At 45.8% G+C, this 24,827-nt stretch overlaps 1 protein-coding gene across 8 annotated transcripts in view; it reads right to left on the reverse strand.

The window, feature by feature from the left end:
* The window catches only part of TEAD1 (TEA domain transcription factor 1), a 244,327-nt gene that overhangs the window by 156,553 nt on the left and 62,947 nt on the right, over positions 1-24,827 (reverse strand). For 6 of the 8 annotated variants that reach the window (XM_074372372.1, XM_074372374.1, XM_074372369.1 and 3 more), the window contains one exon: positions 6,857-7,112. In XM_074372372.1, coding sequence (XP_074228473.1) covers positions 6,857-7,013 — 157 coding nt within the window. In that variant the 5' untranslated portion in view covers positions 7,014-7,112. Of the gene's footprint in view, positions 1-6,856; positions 7,113-21,865; positions 22,036-24,827 lie in introns of those variants that run through there. The other 2 variants (XM_074372376.1, XM_010964853.3) reach the window with 2 other exon arrangements.

Genomic DNA, 24,827 nt, shown 5'->3' on the forward strand with positions numbered 1-24,827 from the left:
CAATGCTGTAACTACACACAAATATGCATTTTTTGGAGAGGAGACCCACAACTTTCTATAGATTCTCAAGGGCCTATAATCCAAAGTTTAGAAAGAAAAAAAAAGTGGCCTTTTCACATTCAGAGTTAGCTCACATGGGTCTGCCTCTCGGACTCTGACTCTTCCAGTCTCTTGCATTTTCAGTTATAGAATGTGTATTCCCCAATCATAAATTATCACACTTTCCTCTGCCCTTCACTAAGCTGTGTACGTCTCTAGCACAGAATATACTTCTTTCCACATCGGTCCTCTGGTTAGTTGTATTCATTGGCTTGTTGTATTAAGCTGACTTCCAAATGTCAGCTCCACTGCTGATATGCTGTGTCCTGGAGCAAGTAACTTGACCTCAGTAGGCCCCAGCTTCCTCAGCTGTAAAATGGGGATAATCACGGTAACCCTCATCATTAGGTTGTTCTAAGGAATAAATAGGACAAGACATTCTAAAGCAACGACAGTGCCTAGCACACAGTAAGTGGTCAGTCAGCTATCTTAATTATTTTATATTTGTTATCCCCATTCAGTCTTAAGCACAGGACAGGCCCTCACTGAACGGTTTATGAATCCATGTCTGCCCGAATCCCAGAGCTCATCCACTGCCACAGAAAGCTCTTGGAAAGCATAACCTCCCAACCTGGTAATAATTTAACATTCTTTTTTTTCCCCCTTCCTCATGACCAATCCTTGAACCATCCTAATTAGCTATTCTCCACTGGGCTTGCACAAGGGCTCACACCTTGTGCATAAACCTTTGTAGGCCAGACCCCCCCATATGGTAAACTTCCCAATCCAAACCCCGATGACGCCAGTTCTGCTATTCTCACAGGAACAAAGCTATTTCAAAATCCTCCATTACTCATCAGTTCAGAGGATCCCAGAATTAACCCTTATTCTGCTATGGTGCCAACTTGGGTAGAAACGCTTCCTACTTCTTGAACTAACATTTATCAACATAGCAAGAACCAGCCTTTCTTCTTTCTCAGTCTATGTTAAATATCCAAACTCTGTCTCTCTCTTTTTTTTTTTTCTGCTCTCTCTTCCTTTCTAGTCCGTTCCTCTTGGGGCTCAGAGGCTCACTTACTCACCTTTCTTTGTCTTAATAATTCACATATGCATATGTTCAACAAACATCACTGACATCTGTGTCCAGCAAGACAGAGAGGGTGGGGCCTCTGCCTTATGGAGCTTCTAGCCTATTCTAAGGGCACAGCTCCCTGTGCTTCACATTTCTAGCCAATTCACTTGAAATAATACCCTGAATCACAGGTCAGACAGGAAGAAATCAAAGATGCCTCATGATGCTCAGATAGAGAGCTGAGAACAAGCTCAACTTAGGCCCTAAGGCTCATTTTCCCAAGGCCTGGAGATCCTACAGGGCTCGGATTGCACAGCCAGTTCTGCATGAGGGTTCCTGGGGCCTCCGCTGACGTAGCCCACCCTTCCTGGTCCTCGTGGATACGCTGTGAGAGTTCACTGTCTCACAAAGGGACGACCCTGCATTTCCTCAGCCTGTTTTCCAGACCAGGAGGAGCCTGGAGATCTCCAGTTTGTCCCTGCCTGCGCTGATTGGCGTGCACACACTACACCCACTTGTGTGCACTCTTTCCGCCGTCCCCTGGTCAGTTCTGCCCCCACCTCACTGAAATGGCCCCTTCCCTCTTACGTCTTGGGCTTCTGTGAAGTAAGCAAAGAGGCAAGTCCAACTCCTGTGCTCCCCTGGCTGGGGGACTCAGGCCAGCAAGTGGGGAAGACTGGCCAGGGAGGACTGGCCCAGAGATGCCTTCCTCCTCATCTTCTCTAGTCCTCACAACTCAGCAGTCCAGGGTTCCTCAGTAGGCCTGGCATCCCAGCAAGAAAGGAGGCACCCTTGGAGCTGTCCTAGGCAAGGAACCTCAGGATATCTGCTCTTAAAAGGAGAAGGTCATTGTTCATCAGTCACTCTGCCCAAGATGCCTATAGGATCGCAGGGCACCAGAATCTTCCGGACATCTTTCTGGCCACCATCAAGGCCAGCCTTGTGATCTAGGATCCTCCCCACTGCGATATTTGAGAAGCTTTCTTCCTGCCAGCAGTGGGCCAGGTGCCCTGAAGATCGGTGGCCAAGAACAGGCTTCAAAAGGCTAAGTGGAAGGTGACCATCTTCAAAGGGCCCTCAGACTTCCCAGAAAGCTCTGGCACACAGCCCTGACCTCAGGTCAGTGCTTCCTGCCAGTGAACTTGTGATGGCTCCATGAGGGCAGGGGCCATGTCTGTCTGGTTCCCTGCTGTATCCCTGACAACCCCTAGTACGGGGCTAGATGACAGGTGGTGCACAGCACTGATTTGTTGAATTAACTCACAATGACCTCCAGCAAGGAAGGAATGAAAGCACAGTGGAAAGAGCCCAGGTTTGGGAGTCAGACAGACCTGGTTTTCAAACCGTCCAGCTGTACCATTTATACCGGTCACACACAGGCCACCTTATCCCTCTTGGCCTCGGCCTCACCCTCTACCAAGCGGGGGTCACAACGGTCACCTCAGCGGTTGTGAGCGTGAGGTGGAAATTGTACGTAACTCAGCTCTGGGCGGACAGTACTTGCTTTTAGCTCAGAAGCACTCATACAGCCCTCCCTGTATGCCAGACACCGTTCACATGTGGTACAGGGATCCCAGAACACAATTAATTCATGTAATTCTTACAATGATCCCATGAAGTAAGACCTACTTAAATCTCTTTTGCAGTTGAGCAAATGGAGGCACAGAGAAGAAAAAAGGAACTTGCTCAGAGGCTGATGTCTCGAAGGGGCAGGGCCAGGCTTCACATCAATTCCGAAGGCCAAAATTTTAGGTGCTACACTTGGTTGTCTCTAAAGCAAGCAGTCAGTGAGTGTTAGTGCCTGTCCCTAATTTGACTATGGGGGCTACCTGACCACACAGCCAGACGAGGGTTTTCAGGTGCGACAGAGACACATGCAGACACTCCCACAGCTCACTGTTTTGTTCTGTCTGGTTTAGAGCTGTGGCCTGCTCCCATGAAATTCACCTCCAGACAGCTGTGCTGATCAAGGACCTCTCTGCCAACCTGTCCTCCTGCTATCGCCTCCACAACTATCTGCCAGAGCAAGAGACACACAGCGATGTAAAACTAAGAAAGAACAAGGAAAAAGCAAACACAGAGAAAGAGAGGGAGAGAGTGTGCAAGCTCTCAGGAGCAGCCAAAGGAGGGCTGCCCTCCTTCTCATCACCCCTGAGAACAACTGTCGACCCAGAGGGTGCCCCAGGCAGAAGTAATCTGTCCACATGGAGACCAACCACATAAAGGCTCAGCTTCCCCGCAGACCCAGGGAGCAGAGGGAAAATTAAGCCATCTCTTCTAATGGCTCAAACCTCATCATGAAGAAAGCCTTCCCTTTTTCCCCTCTATAAGATTGCATCTGCCCCACTGCCAACCACAGAGGAGATTTCATTACCAAAGTAAATCAGTGCTGCACTTGACCTTGCTTCTCCAAAGGCTCAGAATTAGTGACATCACAATACTCTACAGATGCTCAGAAATATCAGAACAACCCCCTCAAGTCAAAAACACTTGGTATTTCACTAAAAGGCTTTAAATTATTTTGATTTTACTCCAAGGAATCCAAAAATGCTTTCAATGTTTTCATTTTCTAAATGCTTAAGAGAAAAAGTATGCTCTTAGGACCTTCAGAAATCTGACTCCTGGTCTGGTTTGTGTCCTGATTCACACGTGATAAAACAGGGAACAGGCCAGAAGCCGAGGAACAGTAGCTCTGGCCCCATACTGCTCACATGACTCAGCCCCCGAGTGGCAGGGCCTCACTGTAGGGGTTCCCAAATCAACCTTCCATCCTCCTCAGAGTTACCAGCAGGTGACAGGTGCCTCCAGGGCACCTGGGGCAATACTTCTTAGGGGGTCCAGTCTCCATCTCCCACAGTCCTGATAAACACCACGTTTCCCTTCCAAAGCAGCAGCAGCACAGCTCCTCCACGGTGGCCAAAGAGAGGGAGCGGAAAGGGATGTTTTCTCCCCAAGGCAGCTGCCTGGAGATGGAGGTGGCTTCAGGAGCACTGCAGCAAACACACCTCCTGCACCCCGAGTCAGACACAAGATCTTGCACTCTAACTCCTAATGCTGCTTGCTCAAAAGGATTTGCCCCATTTTAAACAAGCTGGTCACTAACACAGTCAGGAATGCTGATTTGAGGAAACAAAGAATCCATACGTCAAGAACATGCGCTCTCAGGAAGCCCTCAAAACCCGGTAACTCTCAGTATTAAAAATGGGCTCTTTTTTTTTTCTATCTTTTATTAAAATTGTAAATGGTATTGTGTTTCATTTTTTTCCTCCTTTTTCAGTTTTATTAGGTAGAATTATTACAGTTCGACTGCACATACACATTATACTGCGTGTAAATACACATACACAGTATACTGCATTTTTTTTGGTTTATATATATGCACTTCTTATTGCTTCTAAGAACAGATTAGCTCTTTCACTTTTTAAACTTACATAGTTATCAAAGGAATAAAGCCAACCCCAAAATAAGACGGGCCTTCTTATAATAACCTTTAATGAAAAAAGAATATGAAAACGAATATACGTATGTATATGTATGACTGGGACATTGTGCTGTACCCCCGAGATTGACACACTGTAACCGACTGTACTTCAATAAAAAAAAAAAAAAAAGATGGCTCCACAACCAGCACCACGTTTGTCAACAGACAAATGTGATCCCTCACACCCAGGTACAAGCCACAAAAATCTCAGCATCATAACATGTATACATTCCAAGAGCTACAAACTTCATCTACTTTACCCTGTTTTTTTCCACAGGAGAGAAAACTGAGACACAGACCAAGCGTAAGACCGTTCAAGTTTACTGGTGGACAACTCAAACCCAGAGCTTCTTGCAGTTCTCTTTCCTAGCCTACTGCCTCGGACCCCCGTTACCAACAAGAGCTCTGACACAATCATTTTCACACACACAAAACACTATTTTTATAATGGAGTTAAAGGCAAATTGGTTCAATCTACCATGGCTGCTACCTATAAAGTAAAATCAATGGAGAGAAAAAACAAAACCTGAGTTTAAAAAAAATTAATTTCCCTTTTGAACTATGTTCTTATTCTTAGCTCAAAAAACCTGGTTCCTAAAGGGACAGTGCCTTCCCCAGTAGTCCCAGTGAGAAATGAAAGCCAGTACTTGTTTTCAACCAGCATGTCCAACACTAGGCCAGTATTTTCGATGGAAACAATTTCTGGGTAAACAAACGGGGGTTGCACAAGGTAGAGTGGCCCAAAGTCACTACTCCTAACAAATCAGCTTCAAAGATTGAAGTGCTTTTCTCTGCCTTTAAAATAGGGAAGGTGCATTTTTAGGGATGAAACAAGACCCTGAAAGCAAACAGCCAGGCTGGGGAAGGGCAGCCGAGGAAAGACGCAGGCCCTGAAACTTTCTGCTCTGGGCAGCTGAGATTTTTCACCCTGATTCCATTTCACCAGACATGAGGAGGCTTCTCTGGCTGCAAAGGATCACATGAGAGCATAAAACAAATACTGAAGGTTTGGGTTCTCTCTCTCCCCCGTGTGTGTGACACCAATTGGCCAAGAGACAGAGACTCTAACGCTGCAGAAAGCAAAATTTCCCTTGTTTCCATTACATCATCCAAGCTGGAGACGGGGAGGGCAGGGCGGGGGGCACAGCTGGTGGCAGCTGCACCACCATCTGCTTTCTCCTCGGCAGTGTGTGCTAGTTTGTGCTGCAGCCTCCTACGGCTCCTGATGGTGGAGGCGCTGTATTAAAGGTACAACACCCTATTATGGAAAAGATTTCATATTATTTAGAAATACATCACTCCCGTGATAAGTTAACAACCTCTGGTAGGCTGCTGAGCCGGTTCTCTTTGAGTTTAGGTTATTTGTTTGCATCTCTTTAGACTCAGCCACAGTGCAAACTCTGTCAACTCAATGTGCCCAATTAGACAAGCAGAATGAACACAAAACCACCTGTCATCTGCTTCCCAAAAGGGAAGCAGCCAAACAGGACAGGTCAGCAGCTGGAAGCCTTTAGGGAAGGTATAGGGAAAGTCCCAACCCAGTGTACCAGCTCCAGATTAGTGGAGGGGTGCGTGCTGCCACCTTTGGCATCCGCAGCCCTCTGGTCAACCGGTCTTGTCCTCTTGGAGTTCAGAACACACTGTGCAGGGTCCTCATGTAGAAGGGGAGACTGGTGAGAGCAGCTTGGGGGTCAGTGCCTTGTCTGGCCACTCAAATGCAAACTGGCAACACAGCAGCAAACTGGTGGTTCAAGGTCAGATAGAGTCCAGGGAAATGTTTTATTTGGCCTATACGGGTTTGCATTTAAAAAAAAAAAGTGCTGGCTTTTAAAAATGAGTAGATTTCATACCTAAACACCTAGCTTGCCAGATATGGCAGCACCAGGCTCCATTTCTACGCGGCTCCAGTTAGTTATCTGGAGCTCAGCAGCAGCGCATCTTTCAAATGGGGCGTACACTCAGGAGAACTGGTCCCCACAGCTGGCATCTGCATATGCCACTGCAACTGCCTCTGCTCCTACCAGGCCCTTGGGAGCTTCTGCTGTAACACTGCTGACCACCGAGAAGCAGCAGCCCCAGGGAATGATTTCCTTTATTGACTCTCCTCTTCAGTTGAGATTTCGTCCCTTGGATGGCCAACTAAAATTCTACAAACATCATTCAATCCAATACAAGGAGTGGGTCTCAGCAGAAGGCTAGCTACAGCGATCCCTTCCCACAAAAGCAGGCTGCAGCATTTCGCAGAGGCATTTCAGATCACTTACCATACATCTTGCCTTCATCCGATAAGATGATTTTCCTCCTCCCACATGGCGGATAGATAGCCAGGGCTTCCTGAAAGCTCTGCTCAATGTCGGGGCTCCAGACCCCTTCCGCATCATTGTCAATGGGCTTATCCGCAGAGTCACTCATCCTTTCCATGTTTTCGGCAGGGCTCTCACTGCCGCTCCAGCTGCTGGGCTCAATTTTGGCGGTTGGATTTTCCAAGCCGAAGCCTGGAGCCTTTTCAAGAAAATAAACCTGAGAGAGAAATCAAAGAATACTATGGTGAGGATGAGGGAACCATCAACAGACTGCTCTTGGTGGTTCTGCTGCACATTCTTCAGTGGCCAGCTTTGCTTGGAGAATAACTCCTAGGAGAGAATATAGAACTTTGGAGATCCAAGTGGCTTTTGTTCATTTTGTATTACGTTAGGCACTCATACAGAAATGCAATGGCAGGCAGAAGCTGGATAATCTTCACAGATGACAGGAAATTTTCATCTGTGAATTGTACTCACTCTGAGTTGCAAGTTCACAGTGAATCATGCCAAACCATTTACTAAGTAAGTATCTACTATCTACCAGGAGCACTTTGCTCGATGATAATCAAATCTCCAGAGCAGAACAAGTTGCTTAAAAGAAAATAAAGTAAAACAAAAGATGTCTGCCTCACTGTGGCAACTGGTATGATAACTGTGAAATGTCAAACCATCCCACTGTTTGTCACTGGGATCACCAAGATGCAGGATGCTGGCAGAATGCAGGACGGAGGAAAGGAGGTTATTTTGTTATCACAAATACTCATTCTACAGACAGCAATGCCAGCTGACCTAGACCTGCTATTCTATAGCATTTGATCTGCAGGGCTTTCTACCCTGTACAGTCAGGGCACTTTGCCACTCTCAGCTGCTAGACTGCGGCCTTGAAGGAGGGACCAAGTTGTCCCCACTCCTGTTTTCCCTGCAACCACCACCACAAGTGGCCAGCACATTTGCAGAAATGTTTTACACCCACATGGGGCACTTCATCAGGTAGCCTCCTGGGAATTCCTGATCACATGAAAACTGTGCGGGAGGCTTTCATTTATTTTTCTGAAGCACTGACAGTTATAGAGCCAAAAGAAATCTTTCTCAAAGATTTATTCCCCTTAAATTATGCATGTAACCTATGGTCATGAAAGGATAAGCTTTCCAAACAAATGTCAAACTGGCACAAACACCAATGTGAAAATGATCTAATCCAGTCCCCCTGCTGTCTGCCCACTAACATGTCGATATTCCTTTGTTGAAAAGGCATCAGATCATTCATGAAAAGACTCCCCCAAAAGGGGGATAAGAATTGCTCCCAGAGACTGATGGAAGAGGGGAGGCACAGGGCCCGAGTAGGGAGAGCTTAGTGTGTTCTCCATTCCAGCCCCTTCTGCCACCTCAAGTCCACGGGACCTTTCAACAGAGGCAGCCAGGAGGGAAGCAGATGTGGGCGGCCCCACTAGGTACCAGGCACTACTCTGTATTCCAGGGCAGTCACCCCTGAAAGCAAGCACCCGGCCTCCTTTCCCTCTCTCTCCCAGCTGAATCCCTTTTCCCGCCCTCCCCCACCTGCGTACATCAACAGACTCCAGGTGCAGAAACTCTGAGGCGCAGGAACATTACACAATAAATGGTCTAACCAGTGGGTGCTTTTGGCTCTGTACCCTGACAGCTTTTTAGATTTGGCAGCACCTGGATAAAAGAAACCCCCAGGTTGTCTGCCTTTAAATACTGCCACTGATCCATCTTTCAAAGAACTTGTCAGCAAAATATTTACTACTTCTTACCAACACATGTACACTGACACAGGACTTTAAAAACCGCCGAATGTTAAAGGTATAAATTATGCCACAAGAAAGGGTTTTGTGATTGCCCTTCAGATGAACTCTGCAGTGTGGGCCTTTTGAATTCTCAAATTATTGGATTCATTTTTTGGTTGGGATCTAAGCATCTTATAAAATTCAAGCTGAACTACATGCTACCCTCGAGTCTGTTCTAGCTCTGAAGCAGTTTATTAGTGAAATTACGAGAATACAAGTGAATTCTCTGAGCAGTGGCTAGCCGCCCACCATCTCCCTCTGCCCCGACCCCAAAACAAAACAAAACAAAACAAACAAAAACAGACACATACCAGGGGGGAAAAAAAAAAAACCACAGGCCAGTCCTTAGCTCTGGGCAGCTCAAAGCAGCATGAATTCGCTCCAGGGAGGCACATTTTAAGATTAAACTCTGGGTGGGGCCAGCGCTCGATCACTATGGTAGAGGAGTGGAATCCAGGGGACCAGGGGATCTTTATTTGACTAAAAAGGACATCACCATATAATTGAAAGCCTCAGAGCCTCCAGACCCAAACACAACACCTTTTAATCCAATGCCTGAAGTCCCCTCTGACATCTCTCATCTATTGGTCAATGTCTGCCTGAACATCACCAGTGACAAGGAACCCACCACCTCCCCAACACCACCTTCTCTGTTTTCTTTTCACCACATGCTGAAATTATTCCATCTATTAAGCTAAAACTCACCTGGTTAAGTTCTACCTGTCTGTCCCTTGAGGTTCTATCTACCCCTTGGGAAAGCAAATCTCCCCCAAGACACCCATTTATATATGACAAAAGCAGCTCTCAGTCTCCTGACTGTGTTCCAGACTAGACACAATTCACATCACCCATCAGCTCAGCCCAATTTGCCCACAACCTTCAATAAATGACACTCAGAGGTAGAGTTACAATCCATAAAACCTCTAAGCCCCCACACTCTAAGTGCTGTTCCTGAATTCCATCTCTTCAGCAATCGGTTTAGGAGCTAAAATCAGAAATTTATATTAATTCTACTAAATTCCATTATTTTTAGCCTTAGCCAATAGCCCAAAACTGGTAAGATCTTTCTGAATCAAAATTGCCAACCTTAGTGTCCCCAGACACTGAACAACCTCTAAAGGTATTACACACGGGGAGGGGGTTAGACCTGTTCTGTGGGAAGTTCCAAAGAAGATTCTGGCTCAACATAAGGAAAGATTTCCTGCTAGTTGAACTGTTCAACAAGGGTTAGACTGCCTTATAAGACAGGCAGCAGAGCTGTGCAGACAACCCCTTCAATTTACCTCTAAAGCCGAGAGTCCCTGGCTGTTTGGGGAATGCAGTATTAGCTAGCCTTAATTGATCTGTCCACTCCGGAGGCACAGGCGCTGTTCTAAACGTTCAAGTGTTTTTATTCATTTACTGCAAAGGGAAGAACTCCGTGTCCAGGCTCTTGCCATTTGGTCAACTGGAGCTCAGCAGGATGGAATTACCTACTCTGGACGAGGGCCAGGACACAGCCCCAGAAGCTACCAGATACATAATCCACAGACTTATACAGGCCTTTGGTTTTACAACCTAATTGTAAGATGAGGCCCTGTATGGGCAGAGAGATTCCGATCACAAGACTGGGGCTAGCTGAGAAAAGCTCCTCGTACTGGATACCAAAATAACCATTCTGGCATTCCATCCCTCAGTTTCCTTCCAGCCTAGATCAAAATCCACCTCATCCTGGAAACCAACCTTGTATCCAGTGGCTGTGAGCGCATCAGCCACACATTAGGAGTATCCTAAAAATGTATGGAATTGGTTAACCACCACCCAACCTACCTGGCTTCTGAATGCGCAGTAACAAGCACCGGCTCGTTACCAACAAGACCTCATCAAGTGAGTGACGCACAGCGTATCTGTGCCTGCAGAGCTGACGTCTTCACCTCCTCGTACAGCCTGGGAGCAAGGGGGTCAACTTTCACTTACTTCAGTAAGTGAAGAAGAACACAGTATTGGGGGTTGGGGGAGAGGGCTGTGATACGAAGACTCAAATTGATCTGGGTTCCAAATCTGGCTCACCCATTAGCCAGGCAGCCCAGGCTAAATCAGTTAATCTCTGGAAGCTCAGGTTTTAATTTATACAATGAAAATAATAAATTAAATGCAATTCCAACACAGAAGAATCATTAAGGGGTAGAGGGACTCTACCCTATCAGGTTGCCATAAAGATCTGGTGAGACAGTGAGTGAAGCTTCCCTGTCATCTGTAAAACCAGACTTGTTTTCAAGTCCATCATCTCTAGACAGTGGTATGGACCTTGTGATGCCCAAACACCTACTGATAATGGGATGGAAAAGAAAGGAAGGAGCGTCCCTAATGGTTCCCTCTGGGAAATAAACTTGAAGGATCAGTCTTCCTTAAGATCTTCAGGTGCCTAAATGGAAATTTTAGATTGGTAACAAACACTTTTATTTCTAATGCACACGTTCAATAGTTTTCATACTCTTCTGGGAAGTCTGGTTCAGGGGAATAATCCTAAATCTAAATGAATGCCTAGAAAGAAAAAGAGAAGGGAATTCTTGTTTGTTGAAAACATACTGTGTAGCCCCCAGGTGCCTCAGTTTCCATCATTAACACTTTTCTAAAAGCTCCTTTTTCCCCGAAACTCTTCCCAGCCACACTAGAACAAACTCCAAAAATAGGTGTTACCAGTAATGCAACTATTTCTGCTACCTGCCCCAATGGCCATATTCCCTAAATGGTTCATCCTTTTTCACAGTTACCCTCTGACAACTTCAAGAAGGGTAAGTGAGCACACTGGAATGACATCATATATATATATATATATATATATATATATATATATATATATATATATATATATATATACACACACACACACACACATATATATTCAACCAACATGTGTTTTAATATAAAAGTCTAGGGGAAGAAGGGAGTAGGTTAGCTAGCCAAATGCAGATGCTTCTGACACCAACTCTATTCTAGGGGCGTATGCACAAGGGGTAGGACATAGGACACAGGAATCGGCTGCTCCCTTCATCTTAATTCCTGTGGGTCTCATAATGTAAGCATCTCACCCACTTACGGGTGATTTAAAAGCTCTTAAATAAAAGGGTTAATTATAACTAATCCTCAGGATTAATGAAATGTCACTGAACGTGAGCGTCTCAAAAAAAAAATCCATACAGCTTATTTTAGCCAATGTCTTTGTACTCTATGAGGCAATAAGAAAAGAACTGGACTGGACATCAGGACTCTTGTTTGGACCTGAGTAGCCCAGGACCACACAGTACTTGCAGCTCTCCATCTACCTAGATTCCACCATTAACACTGAAGGAGACCAAATTCATCATTCATCACCTTGTGCTCCCATAGACTACCTATCATAGAATTCAGTTTACGTTGGTTTATTATCGCTCCCCACACCCACACCCCAATGTCCCTCAGAGCAGGAACTGCTCCCATCACCACAGTATCCCCTGTGCCAGCACAGTACCTGGCATAATAAAATATTCAAAGAAAAGAAGAATGAGCCAACAGCCAAATGGCACAGACATTTTTCAATAACGTGACTGAACCTATCACTCAAGCTTTCCATGAGAAGGGGCAGACTTCCTGTTCCTCACCCTGACCCTGGCCAAGATTTTAATGACCAATAAGAGCCCCAGAGGAAATCACCAAATCAGGAAGATGTGAGAGGACAGACTTATGCCAGGCACAGCTTGTATAACCAAGAGCTGGCTGTCTGATCCAATTTCTTATTTATTAATCATGATTACTGACAACCAAGAGTCTTTCTATGTTAAAGAACCAAATGTAATTGGGTCTTCTTCTACCGCACACAATCCTTATTTGAGTGGGACGGTAATATTTGAGATGTAGTATTTTACCTTCTCTCCTTCTCTTTTCACTTGGCCACTGGAGAAGATGAGAACCAGAAGGTGACAGCTGTAAGAAAAGCTATAAAGGAGGCAAAGTAGCAAAGGTGTAGAGACTGGAAGCCAAAGAGGTGGCCAAGGAAGAAATTTGACAAGGCTAAAAAATGGTAGCAAAGCAAATTTGAGTGAATTACTGAATGAAAAAGGCAACATATAGGGAGTGGCACAGAGAGGAAAGTATATACACACACACACACACACACACACACACATATACATATATATAAGTAAGAGTTCAGGGGAATGCGGAAAGAGGTGATGGGTTTAAAAAAAGAAAATCACATAGTTGGAATGGTATTTGTCGTAGACAACTCAACCAAGTATTTGATGGCTTGAAGGTCACTGTGATCTTAGTGAATGCCCACATTTTTCTCAAAAGAGAAAAGCTACTCTTCAATAAAAAGATTAGGGGAAAAAGGTGCTTTACTTCCAAAAAGAACTGGTACTGCAAATCCAAATTCAGCCTTCTCCCACTGAACCAGGTTTCAAGCCCAACTCTGGAAGCTTTCACCTGCAGGGTCTTATTTAATAACTGCACTACCCTCCCTGGGTATTATTTCCACCTGATGAGGTCCAGAGGCTTAAATAAGTTGACCAAAGTCATATATCATTAACAGAGACCCTGCTCCAGACAGAATGTAAATTCCATGGAACAATCAGCCTCGAACTACACTCTCGCTAGACTGAGCTGGAGGCTGGGTTTCTAAGGGAGAGAATGTAAATAGGGCTGAGTTCTCAGCTCTGTCCATGACTGACACCATCAAGCTCCATCTGATTAATTCCTAATGAATAGTGATGATACTGACTCACCTCCTTGGGTACTTGGGAGGAATGCCATGTATTAAAGATGGTTAATCACCTTTGCATATGTAAATGGGGCAAGTTATTATTTTCCTACCATTTCAGACACTAGCCCAACTTGCTAACAAGTGGCCTGAGAAACACAGGTGAGGGTGGTCAGTCTGGAGTCTGAAGGCAGCCTCCAGAGAGACGGAACTGCAGAGTGTAAAGTCATTTCAGAGAGAAAGCAGAACTTTCAGGGAACGCTAACACTGAGAACTGAGGCCACATCTGTGTATAGCCAGTAGCAGCCGGTGAGCCTCAGTGTCACACACTCCAGTTGCCAATAGGTTCCCTCTAATTTCAGAAGGAAGGAGCAGATAATTACTCCTCCTCATTTTCAAAAAATCACTTCGATATCAACAAGCCAATACCTCTTCAGCAAGACCCTGATGCTGAGCACCCCATCAGAGGACTTAGCATTACCCTCCTGAGATTCCCTGATTAATTCTCCGCTCCATCGGCCCTAAGTACTTGCCCAGGTCACAGCTCAAGAAAGGCTCTGATTGATTTCATGCCATGCAGTTCTGTATTACCAGCCTTGATGGGAATCACCTTCCCCATCCCCTTAATGACTCTGTTAGCCACTGAGAACAGAAATTCCTGCCTCTTCCTTTCCCCTTCACCACCACTGGGCAAGCTAACCACTGCTCTCCTTCATCAGCAGGCTCCTTCAAAAAGACAAGGCCATGCACTCAGGTCCAGGCAGCCTCTGCCATCTGACCATTCCAAGTAAAGGCTTGTATCCAGACAGCGCACCTACGAGGTGAGCGTGAGCTGGATGACACGGCTCACAGCCTAAGTCACAGACCCCTGGAAGGTGGGCTATTTAACTTTAGGAAACACATTTCCAAGCCAGAAACAGAAGCTTCTCTAATGCTCTAAGAGGGGGTGGGGAACACGTCACAAGAGTTAGCAGTAGCTGTCACCAAGCATTTTAAAAGGAAAGTGTACAAGCCCTTTCCCAGGAGCAACAGTCAAAGAAAACCCCGCAAACTAACTCAATTCCGACAGACCTGAAGAGGGAACATACATTTAGGGTAGACTCACCAATCCTCATGTTTACTAAAAACAAAGAAAACAAAAAACAGGAAACTAAAACTCTTTACTCACTAAGTTATGGGTAACGTGACTTCCTTAGTTCGTATAACGTGACTTCCTTAGTTCGTAAGATTCACCATCAGACTAGCAGATACCTCAGCATTTTAAGTGATAATGAGTACAAACTGCAAATCAAAAGTAGATAGTTCACATTTTAAAAGAGATCAACACACCAGATAAATACATACGCTGTGTTCAGTCAAACCCTAAGACAAGCATTTCAGAAGGGTCCATCTCAGCCTCAGGCCAGAGGGAATGCCTACAAATGGGCCTCATGCAAACAAGGTGCTGGTCCCTGGGTGGCAAGTCTATCGGTCATGCCTGGGGTGTCACCCTTCTTATGAAAGCTGATGGAGACTCATTCAATGTTTCCCAGTCCATTGCCAGCCAGTTTAATGATATGTTGGCTCTGGACGGACTCTGAGCCCCAGCCGCTGACCTGCCCAGATGCAGCTCCTTCGGCTATTAGGAATCCTAACTCTGCGGCATCGGGAGTGGCCCTCCCCACCCTACATAGAGACATGGTCCTGGGCCGCCTTTTCCAGCTTCTGTGACTTAGGACGCCTCTCCCATTCCGGTCGTGGATTACCACAGCATACTGAGGGACCGAAGCAACAGGTGGGTGCACAGTTCCCTTCTGACTGGGTCATAAGCCAATCAAGAAGGAAAACTGAAAGAAGATGGCATTTGAAAGCGCAGAACTGTCAAGTCCAAGCTCTGCTCTGGTTCTCTGACTAGGTACCCTGGCGTTCAAATGCTCCTGAAAGAGCCCACGATCCACGTAGACACCACCAGCGCCAGATCAGAGGATGCAAAATCTAGGATACAACGAGCCCAGAAGGAAAAGACTCCTCTTTGCTGCCAACTTAGGGCGACCCAGAACACAATGCATGCAACTAATTTTGTCCCTTTCCATCCTCTCAACTGTCACAAATCAGTATATCACATTTTTGTGTGGGCATTGATCTGCTCTATCTTATTTTAAATACCCACTTCTAATGGGTCTGACCGTCGAGATCCTGATCCCATACCATACAGAATTATCTTTTGAGTCTCAACACATGATCGTAAAACTCCTTGGGAGGAGAAATAGAACTTGTGTGACCTCTAGGACAGAGGGCAGTGGCACACGGCATTAGGACACTGGATAAAAGAGGGACAAGATAAAACAGCAGGTAGAACTAACCTGTTTATTCCAGAGTTATCTTAGAGAAGTGTATTCCAGGAGCTCTAAATAAACTGCTCTTATTGAACTATGCTTTTACGTGATTCCATGAGCATACTCAGAAATGTCCCATGAATTGTCACTGTATGTACTCCAAGAGGTTAAGTTTGTCCCTCATCACATCACACAGATTGCTCTTTACAAAGGTCCCAAAGGGAAGTTTAATAACCAACAAAACACCACGTGCTTTTCACCTTGTGTTCACCCAATTAGGCTTACTCGCTGCCAGAGCACTGGGCCCCACTGGCAGCCCCTCAGAGAAAGCATGGGGGTTATGCCGTTGTCAAGTCTGGTTTCACTGCCAAATCCACGTTAGGCCCCTACCTCAATCCCCTTCTTTTTCTTCCGTCTTTTCCCCACTTTTTAATTTATGCTCTTTTATAGCCTTGTAAGCTGCCTTAAATTCATTGAAACAAAACAGGGAAGAATCATGAAGGGAAATGATTTCTGTTTGCCTTTTGTCATCTGTTTCAATTTAATATGGTAAAAGATTTATTAACCACCCCCAATATCTTCCCACCCATGTGCCAGGCACTGAAGATGGAAATAAACATTCTCCCCTCCATGCCCTCAAGGAGCCCCCTTCCAGCAGGGAGACAGATAAGCAGGTTAATTTTCCATCAAGACGTCAAGTCCCTTGCCGGGAAGCCTGCCCTCCCCTGGCCCACACCCTCCCCATGTTCCTGCAGGGAGCACCTTCGGTCCCCAGGACAAATAAACCCCCCTCACTCGCTGCAAAGGAATGATATGTCTGTGTGGCCGTCAACCTTGTGGGTTTGTGAGATCTTTAAGGCTTAGATCCACACCTTTAGTCAATTTCCTATTCTTGGCATTTAACGAAGGTCTGGCACACAGTCAATGCTCCCTCACAATAATGACCAAAAGGAATGAGCCCATGGATGAGGGAAAAAATGAATGGACAAGGGTATGAATATAAAATGTCGAAAGAGGGATAAACCAAGTGCTGCTGGGGCACAGAAACAGGAGCTGACACTGTTTCTCGGGTCAACAAGGGCCTCATGGGAGGTGAAGCTTAGGCTAGTTGTTAAGTCTGTGTAGGACTTGCTGGGCTGATTACGAGAAAACACAGGGAGGCCTGTGCAGGGAAGGGTATCTGTGGAGGGGATTTGGTGAAGAAGGGACAAAGAAAGAAAACAGAAAGGTTGGAGCAGCAGCTAAAACAGTAAGCTGAGCTAGATCACAAGGGGCCACACACACAGGGACAAACAGTTTGAACTGTTTCACACAAAGGAGGCAAGGAAGACCTGCAACGCCAGGAGTGTGTAAGCAACTCCTACAGGGGTGTGGGAATGTGTGTGTATTTGGGGGGACAGGCAATTTTATAAATCTGGAATCTGAATTTTTTTTTTTTAATCTAAAGCATTTTCAGTGTGGTCCAAGGCCAAAAGAGTTCTCTAGAAAAATTCAAGTGTTACAATGTGGCATACCCCTTAAGCATTCCAAATTTATAAAGGCGTTTTAATGCACCAAAGACAGTGACAGTTTATCCAGGTGAGCTTGTTTAAACAGCCCAGAGCCACAGGATTAACTCTGCTTGATGCCCAGTCACTCAGCTCTTCCAGTAAACCCTCTCAGACTTGGTCTCGGAGCACTCCACGTATTTCCCTGGTCCCTAAAGATAGCTATGTGCTGACAGGGCGGTCCTCCTGAACCCAGCATGGGGACTTGACAGTGATGCTCACACAGTGACACCCCGGTCTTTGAATGACCAACATGCAAATGCCAGCTAATCCCAACGTGAGCAAGTGCATTAACAAACCAAAACACACAACACTGCTTGTTCACAAATGTCCACCGATGCCCAGTGTCACTGATACCACTGGGTCCCCACCCTTCTGGTGAGAAACACATCTGCCATTTAATGATGACACAGGGACGGAGCAGCTGCAAAACAGGTCTTACACTGAGAGGGACGAAAAGTCAGGGGCCAATTAAAACCTCACCCTCGCCCCCATCCCTGTCCTCCAAACTGATACCTGGTCCTTGGTTTATACCCAATGGAACTTCAACAGGAGAATGAAATCATGGCACTTGGGCTGGAAATTGGCTGAGGCAGAGTAAGTGAGTATATTCCTCCTTAGACAATGCACCAGGCATTCAAATTAACGAATATTACTTGAGCACCTACTGTATGCACAACAGACAACCCTAAGGAGTCCACCAGCACTACAGGGCACACAACGGAGCAAGACCCCCCAGGCAAAGAGGCATGGACAGAAAGGCTGAAAACACTCAGTTCTGAAATCTGGCTTCACTGCCGCCCGGCCCAAGGTGCTCTGAGGGAGATCTGACCCTGACCATGAGACCCACCACCGGACTCCTCCCTCCTCACCCCCCAGCCCCTACCCTACCTCCCAGCAAATGAATCCGCTGTATCAAGTGAAAAGGCAAAAGGCAGCAACTTGATTCAACCAGTACTTCTGCAGCTTCCCAGCACACACACAGATAAGGAGTCTCTTTTGAAAAATTTAATAAAGGTGAGGGATAGGTACTTCTTCCCAGGACCTCTCCCTCCTAGAATTCTGCTAACCCTGGTAGAAGAACAGGAACTTCTCTCTCTAATCAAAATGCAACCCATGTCCAATTACACCTACGAAATGCCACCAAAGCCCTCCCTCTCTCGGACAGTCAGCGTTGATTCCCTCTCAGTCCAACTTACTATAGATGACTCTACTTACAGGATGAGACTTGAGAGACCACAGGCCCAAAAGCAAAAGCAAATGAACCCAAACCCTCACACAGACCTGGCATAGTGGGCAATGACACCTTCAAAGTCACTTCTCTATATGAAGGATCTGTCTCTAAAAGCACCCAAGAACATCCAAAAAGGGTTTTTCAGGCCCTGGGTGAGGGAACCCAATCTCTCAGACCCCTCTGAGAGTTTCTTCTACTCAGAGAACCTGGCTGAATCAGCACCGAAGGGAGGGCCATCATCTCAGGCTTCTCCCAACCCTTCCAATGCAACAAGTCACCAAAAACGACCACTCAGCCCCTCCTCTCCACCTGCACTAACTTTGCTCCTGTTTCACAGGCAGGATCTCATCTTCTCTTTGACCTGGGCTGTCCCTTACGGCCCAACACCACCACCGCTACCAACAACCTGTTGCTGCCAGGTCTCAATCCTGGATGTACATCGAGATGACACAGGTGGCTCCTTAATCAGCTCTGCTGCCAGAAGTATTGAATTAGAATCCCCTGGGGATGTTATTTTAGCTAGCCTCTCCTGCACCATTCTTCAGCCAGAGAAGTTTTCCTAAAATACAAATATAACTTTAATCATACACTCATTTTAAACCTTACTGCAGATGCCCATGCCCTCTAGAACCCAACTACATAATAGGGCACCCACAGCCTTAACCACCCGCTCCCAGCCTGCTTCTCAGGCACCTGTGCAGTCCCCTTCAATCCAGCCAGGGATCACTCTAAGGTGTCCAGACACAGCAGGCTGCCTGCTTCACCCCCTCAGCCACCTGGGTCCTTCTGCTCAGATGCCTCTCTCACCAGTAACTCCATCTAATGAATGTCTACTGGTCCTTTCAAGACCACGGCCAGCAACTTCTCCTCTGGGAAGTTTGGGCAGATTTCCCCACTAGCAGAAGTCACTTCTGCGTCCTCATAGCATTGCAAACAAACTTCCAACACCATACTTGGTTCGCTACACTGTAATTTCTCTTAAGAAACTATCTCCCAACTAATCACTAAGTTCCTTGGCATTTGAACTCTCCACCCATTAGCTGTATCCCCGGGTGTTCGTGAGTGTGCGTATGTATGCACGCAAAATGGGAATTAACATGACCCACCTGCTGTAAAGACTGAATGAGACGTTATGTAAAGTACAGGTGCTCAATCACCGGCGGCAACCACTGTGCACATCACTAACCTGCATGCTTACAGGTCAGTGGGTATGTGCACACACAACTTAGAACTGTGCCCGACACACTGCAGGTTCTCAAATAATTGTTGAATGAATGTAGACAGCTATAATTAATAATTAATGCATATGTATCTGCCATTCCTACTACACTGCAGATCCGCAGAAGGCAGGGACCGTGTCCCATTCATTTCTGCACCTCATCCCCCCAACTCGATAAATAATTGTTCCATTTAGTGTAACATAAAATGTTAATACAATCTCTGTGACTATTGAGAAATCCATCCTCATCTAAGAAATCACAAAGACAGCCTCAGGCAACCTCCAGACCAGAACCACAGAAAGAAATAAAATACTCAGTAGGTTCGAAGCCTTCCTCCAGTCTCCAAAAACCCAGACTAGTTGCCTCTGCCGGCCCCCCGCCTCAAGGCAGGGCCTGCCGCCTAACTGATGACACGCACCCCTCCTCCCCAGTCTGAGGCGCCCCAGCCCTGCTGGCCCCAGCCCTGCTGCAGCAGCTGCTCCACCTGGGAGCGGAGGGGGAGCCCGCCCTTTCAGCTCACAGCCAGTTCACCCCCAGGGGCCTGGGGGCTGCAGTCACCGGCCAAAGTGTCAGGTTACCACAAAAATAACAGCGAGCCTACACCAGGCAGGCGTGCAGGCCAAGTGCAGGAGGGAAGAGGTGAGAAAGAGAAAACCAGGAGGAAAAAAGCAGACATTTGAGTTTGAGTCAAAGAGGAACTGGGTTTTACAAAATGTACTTTAAATTCATAAGCACACCCTTAACATCACCACTTACAGCCCCTGCAATAACTCATTCATTTAGCATCCAATCCAGAGTAGCTTATATTTATATTATACTTAACTACTTTGAATGTGCTTTTAAAAACATTATTTTAAGAGAGGGATGGTTTTTTTTTTTAAGTTTGCTTATTTAATACTATTTATAAAAGTCAGATTTGGGTCAATGAAGATTTCAACAAGTATTCCCATTCAACCAACTCCTGATATTACTCAGCCTTCATTTCCTCAAAACTAAATCCAAACATGACAGAGCTACTTAGGTCTAGTGAAGAAGGGACAGGACTTCAAGAGAGAAAAGGCCAATAAAAAGTATTTATGCATTTTTTTTTCCTAAAATAAAATCACAGTTCACTCCCGTGCTACCCTCGTGCAGGAACACTGCTGGCTTGATGTGGTCTGACCCAGCCTGGGTACTTCAGACAAAGTTAACTTCAATCACTGCAGGGAGTTAGCAGGTTATTGAATCTCCATCCACTGTGCTTTCATCTTGATTCACTTCACACACTACACTTCTTCAATTGGCTCCTCGCAACTGTTTTATAAGAGGGTGGGTAGAGACCCAGCCACAAAGAAAGATGCCCTTCTTCCGCTGGGCAGGTAAACCCCAGGCCAGGCAGTGTACTACCGGATGGGTGAAGGTTCCCATTGTAATCTCTTACGTGTGAGAGCCGCGGTGAATGCCCTGGCAGGAGACGATGCTAACTCTAAGAGGCACGTTAGATTCCCAGTCTGAAGGTGTTGAAAGGGAGGAAGATTAAAAAAAAAAAAAAATCCAAACAGAAAAGAAAAAAGAGATTCTCTATGTTTTTATTTTTTAAAAATTTAAAAACTAATTTTGATGGGGAAAGGTACCTCAGTGTCACATTATTCCGTAGTTACTGATTTATGTTTCATGCTAAAATATCAAGGTTAGAAGTACTAGATGGTACAGCAGCATTGTAAGTGGGACTCTATAGCAAACGCTTAAAAAGGGGGCTGGGGGACTTTAAAATGACAATCTTAGTGGCAGCCAACAGCAGCTGACAGACATGCAGACTAGCAGATTGTCTGTTTCATTTTTTTTAACTTTTAAGAAATAGCTCTCTCCCACTCAAATCAATAGAAACTTCAGAGAAGGAACCTAATACGAGCAGAGTTTGACCTCTATAAATTAAGAACGTCATATAAGCAGTAAAATGCTGGACAGTTTCATTCTGCTTTAAAACCAGTCAGTCTAATGCCCAGAAGAGAGCCTCTCATGCCCCTCGCCCCTCCGCGTGCGGTCAAGATTCACACAGCTCATGCAGGACATATCACACCGTGCAGTTATCAACCAGCATGGCCACTGCTAGAAGATCTTTAATCATCCTGATTTGTTTTTTTTTTTACCATAAAAGCTCTCATTATTATCCCAGCTCTCTTTGCTTGTTCAGCGTGCCTGGTCACTTACAGGAGGATGAGAAAAACCCAGGGACGCGGCTCATCTTTCCCCAGCCGTGTCTCCCAGGGAGCGTTTGTGTCCCTGCAGCACATTGCCACGCCACCGCACTGGCCGGCACGCCAGGTTTAAAATTAGCCGAGCCCTGGAGAGCCACGGGTAACCTTCTGACAAGGTTAGCTAGCAGAGCAGAGCACAGCTCAGCGAGGGACATTAATAAGAAGCCAAGGAGAGCTTTTCAACAAGTCCATTAGGGTCTCTCGGAACCCTTGCAAGTCTTGGATGCTGGGGGAGCTGGGGCACCAGCATCAAGAAGCTGACCCGGGCTCGTATTTTAATCCCACAGAGTCAGCAGCTTCCTTTATAGGCGACAACACAACCTCCAAAAGTGTTTCTCCAAGTTTAAATTCAACATACTCGGCCGCTGATAATAGTATAATTTTTAAATCTGGACTTCAGAAATATAACGTTTATGGAACACTTCTAATTATAGAGTGAATACCCAGAGACAACCAAAAAAGTGGAACATACAGAAACATACACAGGAGAAAATGAACTTTACCCACAAGCCTCCACCAAACACTGACAATAGTCACTGCTAACAATGCATTCTGATGTATTTTCTTACCCTAGTAGCATTATTATTATTGCTGTTGTTACTATTATTCTGTCTAGTTTGGGGTTCTTTTACTGTCCACGTAACATTCTGCATTCAGCATCCCTGGGATCCTGAAATCTTTGCATTTGTGAAGTTTAAGAGGTATAGTATTCCATGTCATAAATATATTATGACTTGACTATTTCCTCAAGGTTGGACATTTAGAGTTTCCCCGACTTGTCATGTATGGTAAACATCCTTGTAGTGATTTCCTACATACAGAAGCCGAGTCCAGGGGCAGGAATAACTTGAAGGCACTGGTGCATACAGAGGACCTTGTGAAGACAGGGACTGTGCCCATCACATTAGAGTTTTCTGAATAAAGGAACATGTCTCAGAGCTTTCCAAATAGACAACCCATATTCTAATGTGACACTTGCCAAGCACCTACCAAGAGATCCTCAGGCCCAGCACCACACAAAGTCCCCTCAGTGCTGAGATAAAGAAGACAAGCAAGGAATCCATCTGACACCTCTGAACACCTGTCGAAGGCGATTCAGGTGCTGTTTGTGCCCCCATCACCGCCCCCGCCAGGACCTCACTGGTACAGCCATGCTGGTTGTTTAAAATACTGAAACACTTCCATGTGAGCTGGTAAAGAGTCAGTGGCCCAAGCCTGCTGAATGCCTGTCCCCTTAGCTCCCGCCCCTCCGCCAGGGCCCCCTGACCCCGACCTCCTCACTAGCCATCTGGTAATCCTCCTCACCAACCAGCAACTCAGAGACCATTGTTTAAAATCTTAATTATCAACACATCAGCACTGTTTCTTAACAAAGTCATCAAATTCCCTCCTATTTTATTTTTAAAACCAAAATGGACAATTAATAGGAAGCACTTACCAAAATGCCTACCACGGGGTGGCTCCTACTTAGTTATTCTCTACAAAGCACAGTGAGCTGGGTTAGACAAAGATAAAGGTCATACTCGTAAGAGTCCTGGACGTAATATTAAGCCAGTGATACTGGTTCCCCAAGGATAAAAGCTATCGGCTTAAATCACATGAGACTTCGAGGAGATCGCAGATGATCAACTATAGCCTCAGGAAGCTAAAGCAAAAACGTGGAAATGCTAAAACCCAGGGATAAGAAGAGTCAGCACAGCCCCCTGTGCCCAGAGCGCCCTGGTACTGGCTTACTTGGCAACACCTGGGGCTGGGAACACCGCTAGGGACATGGAAGCAGGACCTCTACCTTAGACCTCTCTCTGCTAAGCAACCATTTTCTGTGGAAGAGAACAGATAACCAGGAGGAGGAAGAGAGTTTGATTTCCTCTAAATGTTTCCATCCAACACCAGCCAGGAAAGGGAAGAAGGACACACGAGGCGTCTATAAAATCAGATTTTGAAAACCAAGCAAGTGTCAGCCTGGATGCACTCCAGCACTGCCCAGCCCAGCTGCCGGGATGGTGGCCCACGCTGGAATCAGCTCAAAGACAATGCCCATCCATATCTCCACGATGGAAGAATATATCCCAAACTCCAAGTTACTATGGGAGCTAAAAGCTGAGCTGCAGCTCCTTGGCCAAATCAACACAACTCTAATCGACGGATATAAAATGGTTTTCGACTCATAAAATCAAACGTAATGGCAAAAGGTGAAGGAAATACCTTGTATTAGTACATGGAAATAATATTCACAGCTAACTTTTTTTTTAACACTGTTGTGTGTGAGGGACAGGGGTCAGGACTCTATTTTTATTATTTCTTTTAAAACTCATCACAACTATATTAGGTAGAGATATAATATTACTATATCCATTATTCAGATAATGAAAAAAATAAAGATGTGAAATGGTAAATTTTATGCCCACTTGTCAAACAGAAATTCAAACCCAGATCTATCTCACTTTGAGCCCAAGTCTGTCTTTCTGAGGTAGTGAGCCTCCCATCACTGCAGGTAATCAAGGACTAGTTGCGAGATCTCTTAACAGGAATGCTGCAGAAAGGACTGGAGTGGGGAAGAAGAGTATCAGAGAAGGTCCATTCCAACCCTTGATCTATGACAGATGAAAACAAATTGTCTACTGTGTGCTGGCTTTCTATTAGGTATCCACAGGGCATGAGGAGTAGGAGACCCTGGGAAAGAAGTGAGTGCACTTAGAGCCGAGATCATGGACAGCCGCTCTGTTCATCTGCTCAAGATAAAGGGCAGCTGAAAAGCAAGGCCAGTGGAGGGTCCACATTCTTGGCCACGGTGACCCCAGCAGAGATGGCATGCAGTGAGCACTGGTGCTTCCTTCACCTCCAGAAGCGCAGC

The sequence above is a fragment of the Camelus bactrianus genome, chromosome 10 (assembly GCF_048773025.1).
Source record: "Camelus bactrianus isolate YW-2024 breed Bactrian camel chromosome 10, ASM4877302v1, whole genome shotgun sequence".
NCBI lineage: Eukaryota > Metazoa > Chordata > Mammalia > Artiodactyla > Camelidae > Camelus > Camelus bactrianus.